General features: G+C 48.4%; 1 protein-coding gene across 7 annotated transcripts in view; it reads left to right on the plus strand.

Moving 5' to 3' along the window:
- ENPP3 (ectonucleotide pyrophosphatase/phosphodiesterase 3) overlaps positions 1 to 21277 on the plus strand; it is a 329854-nt gene that overhangs the window by 286345 nt on the left and 22232 nt on the right. For all 7 annotated transcript variants that reach the window (XM_029594399.1, XM_029594400.1, XM_029594401.1 and 4 more), the window contains 2 exons: positions 16399 to 16528; positions 20830 to 20907. In XM_029594399.1, the coding sequence (XP_029450259.1) occupies positions 16399 to 16528; positions 20830 to 20907 (208 nt within the window). The remainder of the gene's footprint in view (positions 1 to 16398; positions 16529 to 20829; positions 20908 to 21277) is intronic.

Here is a 21277-nt window from a genome sequence, read left to right on the forward strand (position 1 = left end):
TGTGCTAGCGAATATAAGTGCTTGCAGAACAGTTTGAAAGTGTGCTTGGGTTAATAGGGGTTTTAGCCTTCTAAGGACCATTAGTTTGGCATAGCCTTCTCTAACTTTCAATGATATGTGTTGCTTAAGGTTGAGTTCATTGTCAATTATTATACCTAGGTTTCGGTCTTTTTCAGTTAGTTCCACTATCTGATCCTTTTTAAGTTTGATAGGATTTTGTATTAATTCAGTTGATTTTCATTCATAATTCATAAAAATGGCAGTTAATGACATAACTTATAAGCATAGACCCACAAATCACCTCTTAAAAAATATTTTTCTCAATGTAAACAACTGAATACCCCAATATTGGATGATGATTATAGCATTACCAAAAAATTATCTTATATCAATTCTTATCACAGCACAAAACATTTTTTTGATGGAAAGAGGAACGTTTCATATATTAGTATCATGAGCCCCAACCAGGTGATATGACCATATTATAATCTTGAACGGACCTCCTCCATTCAAGAGGTGATTTGTGGGTCTATGCGTTGTTACATTGTAGAAATCCCTCTGAATTATAGGGTGCCATTGAAAGTTTTGGTATAACATATAAGCAGACATTAAAATAAAAGCAATCATAAATATAAGACTAAGTGAATATAAAATAACATAAAAATACAATAAAACAGATCCTGATCAGAAAACCAAAGATAAAACTTTTTATAAAAAATGAACTATCAGTTTTCATAAAGCTTAACAAATAGGACAGTCTTCATGGCTTTCCTAAATTTGACGAAATCGCTCTCCAGTCGAATGGCCAATGGTAGAGAATTCCATCAGCTAGGCAAAAGGTAAGAAAACTTTTTTCTCTGGTCATTTCTTACCTAATATCCCTAAGTGAAGGTAAGACAAGCATTTCCTGTTGAGAGGATCTGAGAGGACATGAATAACAGTGAGGTATAATAAAACATGCAAGGTAAGGGGAACACCTGAACATCAAACTTTAAAAGTCAGACATCCTATTTTAAATTAAATACATAAGTTTATGGGAAGCCAATTTAGATTTTGCATCAAAGAAGTGACATGTTCATACTTCTTTTTTCCAAAAATCTGTTTTGCATCAGTTTTATTTTGTACAAATTGAAGGCATCTTAGTTGATATGAAGAGAGTCCATATAGCAGAGCATTACAGTAATCAATTGTTGAGAAAAGGGGTGTTCTAGTGTGCCCTTGGGCCTCAGCCCGACCCCAGACAGATCCAGGGCCAAACCAAGGGTTGAAGATGTGTTCCAGCATGGCTGACGGTCTTACCCTCTGCCAGGCCTTCAAGCTCCCAAGGCCAACAACATGATGTTGGAAGTTGAATGGTCCTCCGACCATTCCGAGCCCTTTCGGACCTGCCACTTGGATCGGCATGGAGCAGCAGGCCTGGCCTGAGGATGAGGGCAGATGGGCCTTGACATGAAGACATGACATCAGGGCTATTGAAGACATGACACCAGGGCTGATGCGAAGACATCATGGACCAGGGTCGATGCGATGGCATCCAAGACATGACGAGGAAACTTGACAAAGTCCAAACGAGATGAGAAGCTGGGAAGGAAGACATTGGCACTGTCTCTCAGGGCGCCCTACACAGCCCACCTTCACAGGCGGACCCAATGGGCTGGTCGCAGACCACCCTGTCCCACTGCGCGCCCTACACAGCCCAAGGAGGCTAGTCACGGACCACGCTGAGAACGGGATGAGCGCAGGGAAGAATCCAGTCGAGGTGGGACTCCGACGACAGAGCCAGATGTCGTCCGAAGCACCACGAAGGCTGGCAGGACATGATGGCTCAGGAGCACAGGAATGAATTCCTCCTGCAGGCCACTCTACGCTTGGGCAAGACGTCATCCGATGGAGCCGGGCCTGATAGGACCAGAAGGCTCAGGAGCACTGAAGCGAACACCAAGAAGGGCAGGACACCAGGAGGTGAAACACCAGGAGGCGAAACACCAGGGCACCTGGATGTGGACCTCAGGCACGAAACATGACTTGACATGAAGAGATGAAACGAAGAGGAGCTCCACGAAGAAGACCTGACGGAGCTCTGGCAGGCAGGAGCCTCCAGAGTGAAGTAACTCCAATGCAAAAGCCAAGACGTAGAGTGAAGACAGCCCTTTTATAGTGCTAACACAGGAAATCCGTCCATAGGTGGGGCCAGCACACTTCCTGTGTCTGGCCCTTTAAATTCAGTAGAGAGGTGCGGCCGCATGCCTAGAGGAACAGGAAACAAGCTGTGCAGGACTGTGGACAGTGGTCCTGCAGACGTCGACGTCTCTGATGCAGGGCTGGCCTGGAAAGCAGGCCCTGATGACGGTGGCGGCTCCAGCCGCTGCAGGAGGCCCCGGGGGCGGCTCCAGCCGCTAATCCAGGCCGGGGCTTGCGGCCTCCTGCCACGAAGATGTCGTAGACGTCAGGGTGGCTCCGGCCGCGAAGAGGGACATGAGGTGCGGCTCTCGGGCCGCGAAGGAAATCAAGTCCGCGGCTCCGGCCGCACGGGAAGGCCCGACTTCGGCAGCGTCCGTGCCGTGTCGGGTGAAGAAGCAGAAGCAGCATGGGGTGAGGTAAGCAGAGCCTGCTCGCAGGGAATAGCTCCGCGGGCAGGGTTCATGACATCAATATTACTTAAAATAATAGCATGTGTCAAGATCTGAATATGGTTTGATTTGACACAGAAATCGTAAAACGTAATAACAGTTTTGAACAACCTTGGATACATGAAAAGAAAAACTCAAGGATGAGTCTAGCCAGACTTCTAATACACAAATAGACTCTTAGATTGGAATAGGAATTACTGCCATATTGGGAGATGGTAACTGGTTAACATTTTTGTTCCTAAGAAACCAAATGGCGTCTGATTTCAATGGATTTACCTTAAGCTTGGAAGAAGCTAAGCAGTTAGCAACTTCAGTCAAACAGCTATTAAAGTTGACAAGGAGTCAGTAAACTTGAGATCACAGGTGACTATAATCTTAATGTCATTAGCATACAGATAATTAGAGAAAGCGAGACTTTGAATTAAAGTTGCTAGTGGTGCCAGGTAACAGATATAAAGAATAGGAGATAGTACAGAATTCTGTGGAACACCACAATGTAGTTGGCTACTTTGAGAGGTGGATAAATTCCAATTTACTTGATAGGTTCTATCTTCTAAAAAAGATTTGAACCAGTTCAATGGATGATGTTGTATGCTATAGAATATACTTGGATAAGTTTAAAGTTAGCTGGATATGTTATCTGGTTAAATTTAGACTTGCTTGATAGCAGGTCTAAAGTAGCCAGATAAGTATCAGTAGTTCCTACCAGTTATGCTCCTGAACGCCTTTTTTTTTTTCAGCCATACTCTCTCACTTCCCTTTCCTCTCATCACTCACCCACTTCCCTCCCCTCTCACTCATATCCCCTTTCTTTCCCTTCCCTCTCACTCAACACCCCTTCCCTCTCACGCATCCCTTTCCTTCCTTCTCAGTCACTCACACTTTCTTTTCCTCTCAATCACTCACCCCATCCCACTCACCTCCCTTTCTTCTCTCACTCCTTCCGTCTCACTCATACTCTGCTCGCTTTGTCACTCTCCTCCCCTTTCCTCTCAACTACCTCTTTCCCTTCCCTCTCACTCTGCCTTTCTTTCCCTCTTCTCACTCACCTCTTCCTTTCCCACTTACCTCCCTTTCCTCTTACTCATTCCCTCCCCTTTCACCCCTTTCCTTTCCTTCCCTCTCATTCATACCCCCCAATCTCTAGTTGTCTTCTTCTTCCTGCCATACGTGTTGGAACCATGCTGGCAGATCACCAATGGGATCACTGTGGGGGTCTTCTTTGACTGCTTTTCTTCAGGTGCTGCTGCAGAGGTTTAGTTCCTGTTGGGGTGTGCAGGGATAAAGATGTGTTTTCATTTTTGGTTTGTTTCTGGGAGAATTTTTATCCATGTATTTCATTTCATGGAATGTTTGATTTGTTTCATTTGTGTAAAAAAACCCATATCAAACGTTAAAAAAAAAAAATAATTCCAAAAAAAGAAAACAGGGCCTCCCTTCCTCTCCCAACCACCCATCCCTCCCACATGAAAAATTCTGGGGCCAGGATCTCCCCCCAGTCCCCACTTACTGGTCTGGTGGTAATCCACTGGGCCCAGGCCCCATGCTGTGACCTGGCCTGGAGGCCAGGTCCTGACTCTGGGGCCTCAGCCTAGATCCAGGCTCGACCTCTGGGCCCGGCCCAGAGGCCAGGTTGTGACACCTGGGCCTTGGCCTAGGCTGGAGCCCAGGCCCAATGCCGCAGTCTGTCCCAGAAGCTGGGCCCTGATGCTGGGACCTTGACCCATACCCAGGCCTGAGGCCAGGGCCTAGCAATGCCTGGGCCTGACCTGGATGCTGAGTCCAAACGCTTGGGCCTTGACCTAGACCAGAGGCCGGGCCCAGGCCAAATGATGCAGAGCAGCTCAGATGCCAGGTCCTGATGACTGGGCCTCAACCCGGACCAGGCCCATTGCTGGGGCCTGGCCTGGAAGCTGGATCCTGATGCCTAGGGCCTAGGCCTCATAGCTCCATCGACGCCGTCCTCTTCTTTCTACTAACTGGGGGAAGTGAAGTCTATTGAACTGTGGGGGGGGGGGGGGGGGGCGGCGGCGGGTTGGAGGACCTCTCCCTTATGTGGGCGAACTAGGGATGAACTTGGAAAACTGAGAATGACGTTTGCACGAGCCCCTTTTAAAATCCTCCAACTTACGTGGTAGAAGTAGGATTTGCGTGCCCGTGCACTCACCCAATTAAAGTCCGACATACATGTACATGCAGCCAGGTTATTTTAGAACATGCGCGTGTATGTTATAAAATAGCCACGTCCCTGAGTACGGGCCGACGTATGCATGCCAATGTGTTCCCATGCACTGGTTTGAAAGTTACCATCCCTATGTGCACAAAAACAAAGAAAATGAAATGAATTATATAAATGATAAAACAAAATAATATAAACATAAACAAATGAAATGACATAGAAATGCAAAATAAAATTCTGTTTCCCTGCACATCCATAAGAAGGGGCAAGAAAATGTTTCTCTCTTTCTCACAGGACAAGCAGGATGGTTGTCCTCACAAATGGGTGACATCGAGGATGGAGCCCACCACGGAAAACTTCTGTCAAAGTTTAAACAGAACTTTGACTGGCCCCTACTGGGCATGCCCAGCAAGGCACTGACCCTGCAGCCAGCAGGGGTCTCCCCTCAGTCTTCTTTTTTCCGCGCAGCAGTTGCCACGCGGTGAAAGGAGCTCTCTAACCACGTTCCTGACAGGAATTTGGAAGTTAATTTCCTAAGAAAATTTGCCCCTCAGGGGTCTCCCTTCGACAAATTTTTTAGTCATCTTACGGAACCCGGTAAGTTTTTTGCCTTTTTCCATCGACTACCGTCGAATTTGGCCCTTGAGGCCTGTTGGCACTTACCGATCCCCAGCCTAAATTTTGGCTTCAGGCCATGGCAACGGGGTTCCGCCGTTGTCCGGATTGTACCCGGACTATGTCCATCACAGACCCCCACAGGGTTTGTGTGATGTGTTTGGGTAGTGAGCATGATGTCCTGACTTGCACCAAATGTGCCTTAATGACACCCAAGGGTCGCAAAGCCAGGATGGAGAAGATGGGGCTCCTCTTCCATGCACCCACCCCAACGCCATCGATAGCATCGACGTCATCGGAACCGGCACCGTCGAAGTTGTACCATCATCGTCAACCCTCCGGTGACCGTCCGCCATCGATCGCTTCTCGGCCGTCGACTCCCGTCCCTTCCCCGGATGGGCGAGGGGATCGGAAAGAAAAGCACCGCCATCGACGGCATAAGTCTCGGCCTGTCGAGGATCCACAGCCATCGACCTCTGCTCAAGCCGAGCCACCGACAAAGAAGCCGCGAACAGACCGGATACCCTCCACGTCTCGTTCGCAGGCATCGAGGAAACCCTCACCCTCCCGGGGTGCGGGGGCCGTGATCCCACCGGTTACGGTGGTCCCTCCGGCCCTGCCTCAGCCTCCCTCTCCCGTCGAGCCGGGTATGGTTACCCCTGGTCTCCGGGCAGAACTGGACCGGCTGGTCCAGGAGGCCATCGAGAAAGCGATGAAGAAATTGCAACCTCCATCGGCACCGTCTCCGGCACCGGTTCCAATGCCGCCCCCGGCACCGACACCGGCACCGGCTTCGCCACCGAGGAGGGAACCGACCACCGAGCCGTTGATACAAGCGCTAGCACCGCTACTGAGCCGCATGGAGGCGTTCATGACGGCCCTTCCATCGGTGATTCCAGTGCCATCGACAACACCACCGTCTCCGACTGGATTTTCATCGGCAGGAGAAACACCGTTCCGGATTCCCCCTTCCGGGGTGGTTCCATCGGTGCCTTCTGGTATATCTCCACCGATATATCCTTCGGTTCCATCCATTCCACGCCAGGCACCGATTCCATCGACAGCACCGAAGCCATCGATGCCATTTCTGGTTCCACCTACGGCACCGATTCCACCTCGGTTTCCATCGATGCCTTTAGAGCCTCAGCCAGGTCCATCAGGGTTACAAACCCCACTTGATCCCTACGATACCTGGGGTGATGATGATGATACATCTTCTGACACGGATTTGCCTTCGCCTCCATCTCCTACAGAGAGTAGAAAAAGATCTCCTCCTGAGGATCTATCTTTCATTAATTTTGTGAAAGAGATGTCAGAAGTTGTACCTTTTCAACTACAATCTGAAGCTGATGACAGACACCAGATGATGGAACTCCTTCAATTTCTGGATGCTCCAAAAATCATCGCTTCCATCCCTATACACCAGGTGTTTTTGGATCTGCTCAAGAAAAACTGGGAATCTCCTTCATCAGTGTCCCCAGTTAACAAAAAAGCTGACTCCACCTACCTTGTCCAGTCAGCACCAGGTTTCCAAAAACCTCAACTGGATCATCGCTCTGTTGTGGTTGAATCCGCACAGAAGAAGGCCAAGCGTCTTAAGCCACACTCTTCTACCCCGCCTACCAGAGACAACAAGTTCCTAGATAGTGTTGGACGGAAAGTCTATCATGGAGCTATGTTGATTTCACGCATAGCTTCATATCAACTTTACATGACTCAGTACAACAGAGCCATCCTTAAGCAGATGCAAGACTATGCTGACACGTTGCCAGACCATTACCAACCGCAGCTTCAAGCCCTTCTTCACAAGGGATTTGAGGCAGGGAAGCACGAGATTAGGACTGCCTACGACATATTCGATGCTTCCACAAAAGTTTCAGCCACAGCCATCTCAGCCAGACGTTGGGCTTGGTTAAAATCATCCAACCTTCGCCCAGAGGTTCAAGATCGTCTTGCTGATTTACCCTGCTTAGGCGATAATTTGTTTGGAGAGCAAATTCAGCAGATTGTGGCGGAGTTAAAAGACCACCATGAGACGTTGAAACAACTCTCATCTGTCCCACCTGAGCTGACCTCCAAGCAACCGCAAAAGAAAGACTCTAAGAAGTCATTCTTTCGACCACGCCGTTATTACCCTCCATCGGCCAGGCCTCGTCCAGCTCGATCCTCTGCTAGGCCTCAGCCGTGTCAGCCTAGGAAGCAAAGGCCTACTGTAGCCCCTCCTCCTGGGCCTGCGGCTGGCCTTTGACTCCCCTGTAGGGAACACATGCCAAACCCCTCTTCCACACATCCCTGTAGGAGGTCGACTGTACCATTTTCTACAACCTTGGTTGCAGACCACCTCAGATCAGTGGGTGCTAACAATTATCGCACAGGGTTACCACCTCAACTTCATAACTCTTCCGGCAGACTCCCCGCCTCTTCAAGCGTGGAGTCTATCCACCCATTTGGCTCAATTACAACAGGAAGTATCCCTTCTTCTGCAATCAAATGCTATAGAACCCGTTCCTCCCTCTCAACGAGGCAAGGGATTCTATTCCAGATACTTCCTAATACCAAAGAAATCAGGGGGACTACGTCCCATTTTGGACCTTCGAGCCCTCAACAAATACCTTCAAAAAGAGAAGTTCAAAATGGTAACCCTAGGGGCGCTGCTCCCTCTGCTACAAAGAGGGGATTGGCTGTGCTCTCTCGACCTCAAGGACGCTTATACCCACATTGCGATCACACAGTCTCATCGCAAATATCTGCGGTTTCTAGTAGGCCACGACCATTATCAATACCGTGTCCTCCCTTTCGGTCTAGCTTCTGCCCCACGAGTCTTTACCAAATGTCTCGTAGTGGTAGCAGCATTCCTAAGGAAGGAAGGTGTCCACGTCTACCCATACCTGGACGATTGGCTAATCAGGGCCTCCACCCAACAGATAGCTCAATCCTCCCTAAAATTGACTATTCAAACACTCCTTTCCTTAGGGTTTCTCGTCAATTACGAGAAATCTTGCTTAGTCCCGTCTCAAACCTTATCCTTCATTGGGGCAGACTTGGACACCTTACAGGCAAAGGCTTACCTTCCTCTTCAGAGGGTCCACACCCTAATGTCCCTGGCTCGCCAGCTCCAGTCTCAGAACACTGCCACGGCTCGCCAGTTCCTCATTCTCCTAGGGCACATGGCATCCTCGGTTCAAGTCACTCCCATGACCCGACTAGCCATGAGAGTAACACAATGGACTCTACGACACCAATGGATTCAAGCTTTTCAGCCTCTGTCCTCCATAGTCACAGTCACACAAGCGCTGCGCCTATCCTTAACCTGGTGGACGACTCAGGTCAACCTCCTTCAGGGCTTACCCTTTCTTCCACCGGATCCGCAAGTAATCCTAACCACCGACGCTTCTCACATCGGTTGGGGAGCCCATGTGGACGACTTTCAAACCCAAGGGTTATGGTCCAAAGAGGAAGCCGAACACCAGATCAATTTCCTGGAACTTCGAGCAATCCGCTATGCGCTCCGCACTTTCAAAGATCATCTCTTTCATCAGATAATCTTAATCCAGACGGACAACCAAGTGGCCATGTGGTACATAAACAAGCAGGGAGGCACAGGCTCCTTCCTTCTGTGTCAGGAAGCTGCGCACATCTGGGCGGAAGCCCTCTTCCACTCCATGTACCTCAGGGCCACTTACCTGCCGGGAGTAGACAATGTATTGGCAGACCAGCTGAGCCGTGTCTTCCAACCACACGAGTGGTCACTCGATCCTCTGGTAGCGACCTCTCTGTTTCACGTGGGGTTCTCCCCGCATAGACCTCTTTGCGTCCCCTCAGAACCACAAAGTGGACGATTACTGCTCTCTCATTCGGAGCCAGCACTCTCGGCCGAGGGATGCATTCTCCCTCAAGTGGACAACCGGTCTACTCTATGCATTCCCTCCACTTCCTCTTGTGTCAAAGACTCTCGTGAAGCTACGCCAGGACGGAGGAACCATGATCCTGATAGCACCTTACTGGCCACGCCAAGTATGGTTTCCAATACTCCAGGATCTCTCCATCCGCAGGCACATTCCTCTGGGAACGGACCCGCATCTGCTCACTCAAAACGACGGATGCCTCCTCCATCCCAACCTCCAAGCCTTGTCCCTGACGGCATGGATGTTGAAAGGTTAGTCCTTCAGCCTTTCAACCTTTCAGATTCCGTTTCTCGGGTCCTGATAGCTTCATGAAAGCCTTCCACAAGAAAGTCTTACTCATACAAATGGAAAAGGTACACATCATGGTGCACTTCTCAGTCCCTTGATCCCCTTTCCTGTCCAATCTCCAAATTCTTGGACTATTTATGGCATCTCTCTGAATCAGGTCTTAAAACCTCTTCTATCAGAATGCATGTCAGTGCGGTAGCCGCCTTCCATAAGGGTATTGGGGGTAATCCTATTTCAGTACAACCCCTAGTAACACGCTTTCTTAAGGGCTTGCTCCATCTAAAGCCGCCCTTGCGTCCTCCAGCCCCATCCTGGGACCTTAACCTGGTTCTTGGTCGTCTTATGAAACCTCCTTTCGAACCTCTGCACTCCTGTGACTTTAAATACCTCACTTGGAAAGTGTTATTCCTTTTGGCTATTACTTCAGCTCGCAGGGTTAGTGAATTACAGGCCCTAGTTACCTATCCGCCTTACACTAAGCTCCTGCAGGACCGGGCGGTACTCCGCACTCACCCTAAATTTTTACCTAAGGTAGTTTCTGAGTTTCATATCAATCAATCCATCATACTACCTATCTTTTTTCCCAGGCCCCACTCCAACTCTGGAGAGCAGACCCTGCATACCCTAGACTGTAAACGAGCTCTAGCTTTTTACCTAGACCGTACAGTTTCCCACAGGAAGAGCACTCAATTATTCGTCTCTTTCCATCCTAATAAGTTGGGACAACCTGTGGGTAAGCAGGCTCTTTCTTCCTGGTTGGCGGACTGCATTTCTTTCTGCTATGAGCAGGCTGGCATTCCTTTTCAAGACCGTGTTAAAGCACACTCTGTGAGGGCCATGGCGACGTCAGTGGCACACCTTCGATCGGTGCCGCTTCCTGACATCTGCAAAGCTGCAACCTGGAGTTCCCTCCATACCTTTGCAGCCCACTATTGTTTGGACAAGGCTGGAAGACAGGACTCCATCTTCGGCCAGTCTGTCTTGCGTAACCTTTTTCCAACCTGATGTACCAACACCCTTCCACCTACCCGGTTGGGTGCGGATGCCCTTTCCCAAATTTCTCCTCAGTTGTTGTGCCTGCTGCACACCGTTGGGTACATTTGGTGCAAGTCGGGACATCCTCAGCTCGGTACTCACCCATTTGTGAGGACAACCATCCTGCTTGTCCTGTGAGAAAGCAAATGTTGCTTACCTGATGTAACAGGTGTTCTCACAGGACAGCAGGATGTTAGTCCTCACGAAACCCGCCCGCCTCCCCGCGGTGTTGGGTTCGTTTTATTTTTACTTTCTAGGCACTGCCTGTAGCTTTGAAAATCAGACTGAGGGGAGACCCCTGCTGGCTGCAGGGTCAGTGCCTTGCTGGGCATGCCCAGTAGGGGCCAGTCAAAGTTCTGTTTAAACTTTGACAGAAGTTTTCCGTGGTGGGCTCCATCCTCGATGTCACCCATTTGTGAGGACTAACATCCTGCTGTCCTGTGAGAACACCTGTTACATCAGGTAAGCAACATTTGCTTTGTCTTAGATGCCAGTTGCAGCATAGTTTTTAGTATTTCTTCAAGTAAATGAGCAATAAACTCAGTTCTAATGCTTATTATTTGTACCACTTAAATATAGTTACACTATGATGCATGTAAATATTTGAAGTAGTAAAATAATCATAGTTTGGTAAGACAGATAAAAAGGGATTGAATTTGCACAAGTATGAAACTTGTAAACAGCAGGATCAATCATCAAGGCTTCAGCTCTGGCTACCGTCCATTCCAGCATCTTACATAAGCATTTATAATTCAATTACTTTACGAAATACAAACAAAACTCTATCCGAAGTGTTCACCATACACCTGGATCAATAAAGAGCTAGGCATGCTGTCTCTGAGCTCCTGAAATTTCAAACCTATGTTAATTCTTCCTCTTTGTATGTATGCTATCATATGCCCAGTACAGAAACAGATTTAGGAGTTTACCCTCCCCCCCACCTCCCCCAGGTGCTGGTGCTGTTGTCACGCTCCCCGCCCCCATTCCCCACTCCTGGGTAAGGTCAGACAGCAGGGAGCAGGAGGTGTAAGGCACAGCCCCACAGTTTGCTGCAGCAGCTCAGGCGTAGATTCTGGGGTAAAAACTGTAAAAATTGTGAAGCACATTGGCAAACATTTCCATCTTTCATTTTATAAAAATTAAGTAATTTTCCATCCTTGCTCGTGTCTGCATAATTTACTTTTTTGTTGGGTGAGGAAAAGGGGTCTTAAATATCAGTACGGAGATAAGGGATGGGCAGGAGAGGGGACCAGGGATGGGGGGAGGAAAGGAGGAGGACTAGGAATGGAGGGAGAGGGGTAGGATGGGAGATGGAAAATTAAAGAAAGGGGGAAATCAGAAATCTGGGATGGGAGGAAAAGAGGGGGAAGGGAGAGAGGTTCTGGGATTGAGAATGGGGAAAAGGGCGTAGGATATGGTGGGGGCTGGGTTCCAGGATAAGGGAGAGGAAGGAAGGGAGGATCCAGGATCCAGGGCATAACAGGTCAAGGGTGAGAGAACCTGAATTGCAGTGGTGGGGGAGGGGGGGAAGGAAAAGAGGTAGGTACACACCCACTGGTCTCTGTCCCAGTTACAACCGCCTCACTATCCTCTCAATCTGGCACACACACCAGCACCAATGTCTTTTCTTGCATTCACACACAAACACTGCCCCCTTCCCCCCAGCTGATGCACTCTCACCCCCCAGCCTTGCTTCTCCCCCCCCCCCCCCCCCATGATCCCTATTCAGCCCCTCCTAGCCTTACCAAAATGATCCCGCTTTGCTCTCTGTGCTCCAGAATTGCGTGGCTGGATGAGGAAGCAGAGGGCTGTTTTCTGCTGCGTGAGATTCAGCACAGCGGGAAGGCTGTAAATCTTCAGCCCCCTCCCACCCCCTATCTTTGCCATCTCTCTTACCTTCCCCTCCATTTCCTATTAACAGGTCGATCCAGTAAAGTTAAGTTGAAGATTTCTCGTCTGTAACGAGCTTGCTGCGCACAATTCGGACGTGTAAGGCAAACCAGCGATACAGTCTCCAGTTTTGCGCGTCCGTAGTGCTTCTTAAAACAGACGCGTAACCCTTCCCGCACCCGGCATGTAAATGAACGAATTAGCTGTATAATGAAGGAATTAGCTATTCCCCTCCGATACCGTAACGCGCGCTCAGGTTCTCTCATTAGTAACGCACTGTTTTGCCGCGGCCGTAACGTGTTAGTTTACCGCCTCCCCCTAGTAGGAGTTAGGACTGAGTCTAGTAACAAATCCATCGACACCGCTTAAGATACTCAAAAACAATAAAACACAATTTAAAAAAAAAGCGATACAGAGATGATCGAGAAAATGTAATGATGTGGGACACATAAAACCTGTCAGAAGAAAAAATAAAAATTTTTAAATACCTGTCGGAGGGCCGCGTGGGTCCAGGCGGACGGCGGCGGCGGGAGCCGGGTGGTCGCGTGTTAAATCTAGGCCGCGGGCGGGTGGGCGCCTGTTCCGGGCAGCGGCGGCGGGGGGACACGCGTTAGTTCGAGACGGCCGGCGGCGTGTTAAATCTAGGCCGGGTCCGCACAGGCGCGCATTCACTGCCGGTGGGGGCTGCCTCTCCCGGCAGCCCCCACCGGCAGTGAATGAATTCATTCATCCAGGCGGAGGAGCCGGCTGCTTTCGCCACCGGCTCCTCCGCCTGGATGAATGAATGCGCGCCTGTGCGACCCCTGCAATTCGGCGCTCAAGGCGTGACGTCACGGCATGTGACTGCCTTGAGCGCCGAATCGCAGGGGTCGCACAGGCGCGCATTCATTCATCCAGGCGGAGGAGCCGGTGGCGAAAGCACCCGGCTCCTCCGCCTGGATGAATGAATTCATTCACTGCCGGTGGGGGCTGCCTCTCCGGCAGCCCCCACCGGCAGTGAATGAATGAATGTGCGCCTGTGCGACCCCTGCGATTCGGCGCTCAAGGCAGTCACATGCCGTGACGTCACGCCTTGAGCGCCGAATCGCAGGGGTCGCACAGGCGCGCATTCATTCACTGCCGGTGGGGGCTGCCGGACCCCACCGGCAGTGAATGAATGCGCGCCTTTGCGGACCCGGCCTAGATTTAACACGCGACCACCCGCCGCCCGTCTCGAGCTAACGGGTGTCCCCCCGCCGCCGCTGCCGCCCGGAACAGGCGCCCACCCACCCGCGGCCTAGATTTAACACGCGACCGCCCGGCTCCCGCCGCCGCCGGCCGCCTGGACCCACGCGGCCGTCTGAAACTAACGCGCGTCCACCCCCCGCCGCCCGGAACAGGCGCCCACCCGCCCGCGGCCTAGATTTAACACGCGACCACCCGGCCCCCGCCGCCGCCGGCCGCCTGGACCCACGCGGCCGTCTGAAACTAACGCGCGTCCACCCCCCGCCGCCCGGAACAGGCGCCCACCCGCCCGCGGCCTAGATTTAACACGCGACCACCGGCCCCCCGGATCCCGCCGGCCGCCTGGACCCACGCGGCCCTCCGACAGGTATTTAAAAATTTTGATTTTTACACTTCCTGGTACCTGTCATTTCAAATGTCATTTGAAATGACAGGTACCAACGCACCCTGGTTACTGTATAGGCGCTGTATTAAGCGCCTATACAGTAAAATGGGTTACGCGGCCATATCCCTTCCCTACCGCTTTAAAGCCGCGGCATGCATTTGCATGCGATTAGAGGAGAGTATCGGGGAGTTAGTGAAGAGAACTGTGGGTGCGGGGAGGAAGGGTGCGCCTGACACTACCGCACTGTTTCTACCGCGGCCTTACTGGATCGACCTGTAAGAAAGCCAGGCCTGGTCCAATTTATGCATATTAGTTTCTTGGTAAAAGAGGAAATAAAGCCGTTGATTGGCAAAATCCTTAACAATCATCAACTTTAAATTAACATATCCTCATTAGCCCAGTTTAACTGCATTGTTTAATGGAGGGCAACTTCACCTGGCAGAGTTTGGTACAGCAGAAATGAACATGCAGAAGTCTTCACCTGGTGACAAGTGGTGACTGAAGGAGTATTCATTAGTGGCCTGGATTGGCCTGGATTGGCCACCGTTGGAAACAGGATGCTGGGCTTGATGGACCCTTGGTCTGACCCAGTATGGCATTTTCTTAGATCAGTACTGCCCTGATGAGCACAGGCGGCATGTGAATCCTGATTGTAAAGAGGCTGTTCTGGTGGACGCACCTCCAGGGCTAGCAGCTTCTCATGGCTTTCCCTTCCCAGGGCGCTGCTCGCTTGCTTCTTCCTGGCAGCAAAAACTGTGAGTTGGTAGAACCCCAGTTCCCAACACTAAAGATGTGTTACCATTTCTTTCATTTTGTTTCAGTTAGTGTGCTGTGCACTGATTTTTTTTTTTTAGTGCATACTAAATTGAATCAAAAAAGATTTTTAAAAGGTTTGGTTAAGTTCCTAGAGGAGAAGTACATAAACAGATATTAATCAATATGGAACAGTAACTTGGGATCTATTTAATGTTTGGCTACTTTCCAGGTACTTGTGACTTGGTTTGGCCACTGTTAGAAACAGGATGCTGGGCTTGATGGACCCTTGATCTGACCCAATATAGGATGTCTTATGTTCTAAATAGAATTAGCACATAATTATAGGAATTAGTGCATACTAAATAGGTTTTAGCGGGCACCAAAAAATTTAGTGCACACTAAAAATGCAACAACATAAAATGAAAAAATAAGCCCCCAAATAAAAACAAAACAAAGCGAAAAAACCAAAAATGTTTTGACTCAGATTATTAACCAGTGTTGGCGAGTTTGGACAATATTTCTACTCTGAGTGCTGCATTAAGATTCCCCACATGGAGGGAGCGAAATGGAAAGAGATGTTGGACAAACACAAGTGTCAGTCTGGATAAATATTGTTTAGATTCAGATATTAGGTGTGTACTACTTAGTTCTGCAGAGCTTTGTTAGTTTTAGCCATGATGTTAGAACTTGGCCTTCACCTTGTGTTTATAGATTTAAGTAAACGATGAAGAAATTGTTTGTGTATTCAGCTAAACATTTCTGTCTACCAAACTGTATAAATTCCAAATAAAGGCTTATTTTTTGAAAACCCCTCCCCCCACCCTGAGCTCTTTCCCCCTCCCCCCACCCTGAGCTCTTTCCCTAATCTCTCTTACTTTCCCTAATCTCTCTTACTTTCCATTATTGCTAGAGCAGGTCTGTTTTGTTTGTATTTACTCATTTTCCTGCTGTGAAGTAAATGTCTGATATGTTATTCATTTTACAGAATTCCACTGCCTCATCTGGCATCAGACTCAAATGCAGCCTCCGCTAAGTTCCATTTCTTTCGCTGCACACATTCCAAATGCATGCAAATATCGTGGTGGAGGCAGGGAATGCAGAACTGCACATTTGTTTCTGAAACTGGGAACACAAATGTGCAGTTCTGTGCCGTTGGAGTATTTGATTTCTTTGATGTCTTACTCTTTAGACAGGTGCTCACGCTTGATAGCTGAATTAGCCTTAGGAGAGAAAGCAAAATAAGGAGAGAATGCATAACAGGTTTTAAGCAGGAGGCACGAAGTAAAAATGATCAGGTTAACATTTCTATCTCATATATAAGCAAAAAAAAATTACTGAATGCTTGAAGAATATTGTATTGTTTAGCAGAGTCATTAGATAAATAGGAAAAGTTAAATGAAACAGTGCGAGAAATTCTGAAACATTAGAGAACATCTGGCTAACCACAATTGTGGGCGAAATCGCCTTATTTTTTTCTTTCCTTTTCACCAGATAGACGCACTTCCTCCCACTATTCCAGACTGTCTGAGGGCTGATGTTAGAATCCCTAGCGCACAGAGCCAAAAATGCTCCGACTACAAGTCAGACCTGAATATTACCCACGGTTTCCTCTATCCTCCCAGTGAGTTTGTTTCTATTTAAAGCAAGAGTTTTCAAAGCCTTAATCATCTGGATGTGGCCATATGTACCAGCACATACAAAACACAGTAACCAGCTTTGTAGTGACTGCACTGCACAGGAAAAGAATTTAAGTGGTTTTTGTGCTTTTGACTTGAAGAAGAGCTGATATAATGATGATTAATCAGTTTTAAGGAACTTCATCAGAGGCCTACTTCATTGAAAGGTTTCCGAAAAGCACAAAACGGGATGGAGGTACCCTAGATGAATTTAGTACCTTTCATTCAGATGTGTTTAATTCTGAAGGCTTAGATTTTTTTTTTTTTTTTTAAACAGATAGAGAAAAGTCCTAGTAAAAGAAAGTTCAGATTGAAAATGCTAACAGGCCATTCCATGCATCCACCACCCTCTTTGAAAAGAAATATTTCCTAAGATTATTCCTGAGTCTACTCCCTTTCCACCTCATCTCATGCCCCCTCATTCTAGAGCCTCCTTTCTGTTGAAAGAGGCTCACCTCCTGTGCATGGAAACTTTGGAGGTATTTTAATGTATCTATCATATCTCCCTTATTTTGCCTTTCCTTAAGGTTATGCCTGTTTAAAGACATGGCTCTTTAAACAGGCATACCCCAATTCCTCCCAATCCTAGTCATTTTCCTCCCTGAACCACCTCAGCTCCCGCTCAGCCTATCTACCTTCTCCCTGACCTCCCCTATACCTTCCCTGTACCCCCCTTCCTCCCTCCCCTAGCGCCCCACAACCTCCTCCTACCCCGCCCTCTCACCCCCTAGCATCCTCTCCCTGAAAGTACCCTCGTTCTGTTGTACCCCTGTTCCCGCCACCCCCCCGCTCCTTTTCCCTTCTCGCTCCCTCCCTCTTTTCCTCCCCCCTGCACCAGCATTTATCTGTACACACGTGCACTTGCCTCCTTCATACTGTAAATAAGTTCCATATGCTAACTTCTTAAGTGCACATGCCTCCTTAACATTGTTTATAGTTCACTTGCTTATCTAACCCTAACATGAATGCAAAGTGGTAACTCTGCTCGTTGACTCTCTTCACCTGTACTTTTGTATATTATCCAGTTAGCCCTCTTTCCTCGTTCATTGTAATTTCCTTTCTCAGTTACTTGTAAACCGACATGATGTGTCCTACGAATGCCGGTATAAAAAAGTGTTAAACAAATAAATAAAATAAATAAGATTTTTAAGTTTATCCCCCATAGATAGAACGAACATCAGTGACCATTTTTGTAGCCAACCTCTGGATGACTCCATCCTGTTTGTATCCTTTTGAAGGTGCGGTCTCCAGAATTGCACACAGTATTCCAAATGAAGTCTCAACTAGGGATGTGCATAATTTTTATGATGAATTAAAACATCGTACAATATTTCATAATTTGTCATGTATCAGGGGTCCCCGAAAATGATAGGAAAACCCCACGAAACTTTGTGTGGTTTTCTTATCATTTGGGGGGGGGGGGGGGGGGAGAGAAAGGGCACACAGGGAAAAAAACCCCAAACCTACCCCAACCCTTCTGATCTAATTATTTACAATCCCCCACCCTCCCAACCCACGAAAACTTGCCTAAAATCCCTGGTGGTCCAGCAGGGGTCCCGGGAGCAATGTTCCCCTCTCAGGCTGTCGGCTGCCACTAATCAAAATGGTGCCAATGGCCCTTTGCCCTTGCCATGTGACAGGGGGCTATCGGTGCCATTGGATGGCCCCTGTCACATGGTAGGAGCAATGGATAGCCTGCGCCATTTTTTAAGATGGCGCTGGCCACCCATTGCTCCTACCATGTGACAGGGGCCAGCCAATGGCACCGATAGCCCCTGTCAGTAAGGGCAAAGGGCCACCGCACCATTTTGTTAACTGGTAGCCGACGGCCCGAGAGCAGGAGATCGCTCCCGGGATCCCCGCTGGACCACCAAGGACATTAGGCAAGTTTTGGGGGGGTCGGGAGGGTGGGGGATTGTAAATAATTAAATCTGAAGGATCGGGGTGGTTTTCTTTTTTTCGGATCGGGACAGCCAAAAAAAACCAAACGGTTAGAACCGCGGGAAACAAAATTTCCTGCGGTTCTACGAAAATGAAACCAGAAACGATTGCCTGTACGATACACATCTCTAGTCTCAACAGGGACCTATACAGGGGCAATATCACCTCCCTTTTTCTGTTGACCATTCCTTAGAAATGTGCAGGCAAAAAGTTTTCGTTGCGTACGCGATAGGTATTCGTGGGGGGTCAATTCCGTTTCATGTGGAAGTATGGAGAATTCAATAAGTTGTCGATCTGTAAATACGTTACTACTAAATTAACTACAACCCCCCCCCCCCCCCAAGACTTACCAAAACTCCCTGGTGGTCCAGCGGGGAGTCAGGAAGCCATCCCTGCACTCGTTTGTGGTTTCCTCACGGCGCCGATAGCCTGTGTCACAGGGGCTGCCGGTGCCATTGGTCAGCCCCTGTCACATGGTCACCGGCGCCATCTTGTGCTCCTACCACGTGACAGGTCATGTGGCAGGAGGTCGCTCTGGGACCCTCGTTGGACCCAACCGGAACTTTTGGCCAGCTTGGGGGGGCCTCCTGACCCCCACAAGACTTGCCAAAAGTCCAGCGGGGGTCCGGGAGCGACCTCCTTTCACGCCGCGCTGATCGCCATGGCGATCGGCGCCATTTTGAGTATTGGCGGGACGGCGATTTTGAGTCTCAAAATGGCGGCGACCGGCGCCATTTTGAGTATTGGGATCGGACGGATGGCGTGAAAGGAGGTCGCTCCCGGACCCCCGCTGGACTTTTGGCAAGTCTTGTGGGGGTCAGGAGGCCCCCCCAAGCTGGCTAAAAGTTCCAGTTGGGTCCAACGAGGGTCCCGGAGCGACCTCTTGCCACATGACCTACCTGTCATGTGGTAGGAGCACAAGATGGCGCTGGTGACCATGTGACAGGGGCTGACCAATGGCACCGGCAGCCCCTGTGACACAGGCTATCGGCGCCGTGAGGAAACCGCAAACGAGTGCAGGGATGGCTTCCTGACTCCCCGCTGGACCACCAGGGAGTTTTGGTAAGTCTTGGGGGGGTCAGGAGGGTGGGGGGTTTAAATGTTTATTTAGGAGGCCGAATAAAACGGATATCTGTTGAATACGTGGGGAGTCGCGATGCGTTTCGCCTCCCCACGTATTTTTCAGATTGCAAAAATTAAGTTGCGGATTACAAATACGTGGAAAACGGATGCACACCTCTACCATTCCTCTCCCTATGCAGCCAAGCATCTTGCTGGCTTTAACCATTGCTTTATCCACCTGTTTGGCCACCTTAAGATCATCAGATACAATCACCCCCAGATCCCATGAACTAAAAGGGAAAGTCAGTTAGAGAGGAAGGTTGCTTTTAAAAGGCTTAGAAGCAATTTTCCCCCTTAGATTATCTCTTGTTCTTCATGTTAAAATATTTGTTCTATGACAGATTTTCATTAATATTAGAACATGGAACTCCGCTTCTTGAGAGTCAGCAGACAGATTCCGTCAGCATTAGCTATCAGTGGCCCACTGAACTGTGCTACTGAAGACATTATTTGAACAAAAAGAATCCTCTGAAACATCAGAACAAATTGTCATATTCAGTGTTCTAACAGTGATAGTAACCTTAGCTGTGATAATTATTAGATGATTACCCTTGTTTCATTTTTGGCTTGGAACATCTACCTACCGGCACAGGCAATTACCTCATGATAATGCCTTTTGCTGTGGGCACTATTGCTTAAGTACAATTTTAGGTTTCATTAAATAAAGCCTCAGAACCTTCGATTTGCCATTTTACAGTTTTCTATATTAGAATGTCCCACTTGGGAAGGGTAATTTTCATAGCGACTTCTGCTGGCAAATAGTGCTTTATCTGCAGAAATGACTCTCTTTTAAAACTGCCTGGCTGACATGTACGTAAAATTATATGCATGCACTTGTATGCGCGTAATATTAAGCACATCAGGGAGAGGCATTGTGGGGGGTGCATTTTTGTGCATACTTTCAATTCTGAAAACGATGCATGTAAATCTCTCCCCCCCCCAAACCCCCCCCCCCCAACTTTCCCCATACAACATTGCAGGTGTAACTGTATGGGGAGTTTTTGTGGGATCATTGTCAAAGTGAACTGAGATGTGCAAATTGGATTTGAAAATTGGTGTAGCCTACGCAAATGTACACAGACTATTATAAAAACTACCCCTCCCCACAAAAAAAAGCAAAACAAAAAGTTTTGTTTCATCAGAACCTACTTTTACATTTTCTTTTTTATTTGTTTTCTTACAGACTACAATAAAAGTGAACTTGGGCAATATGATGCACTAATCTCCAGTAATATCGTTCCTATGTACAATGAATTTAAAAGTAGGTCCAACAAGTTTGGATGATCAGTTTCTATCTGTTGCTTGCATATAACTCTGGAATTTCTTGAAGGGCAGGAAAAAAGGGGATATTGATTATATACAAAGGCAAAACAGCAGAGTTTACATGAAAATATAGAATAATCAGCAAAGAGTATAAATACCAGCCTAAAACATGGGACCCCCTTTGTTCCTTAGAAAGAAAAGGAAACTGGTATCCTAGCTAGAAATCCATATTCCAAAAGGTTTTTTGGCTAAGCCTGGGCTTCCCTGGATAAACCTTGGGTTTTAAATATCCTATCTGGCCCCTGCTGATCAGATAAATTCCTAGTAAATCATAGTACCCACCAGGGATTAAATTTATCCAGTTTGAT

The sequence above is a fragment of the Rhinatrema bivittatum genome, chromosome 3 (assembly GCF_901001135.1).
Source record: "Rhinatrema bivittatum chromosome 3, aRhiBiv1.1, whole genome shotgun sequence".
In the NCBI taxonomy this organism is placed as follows: domain Eukaryota; kingdom Metazoa; phylum Chordata; class Amphibia; order Gymnophiona; family Rhinatrematidae; genus Rhinatrema; species Rhinatrema bivittatum.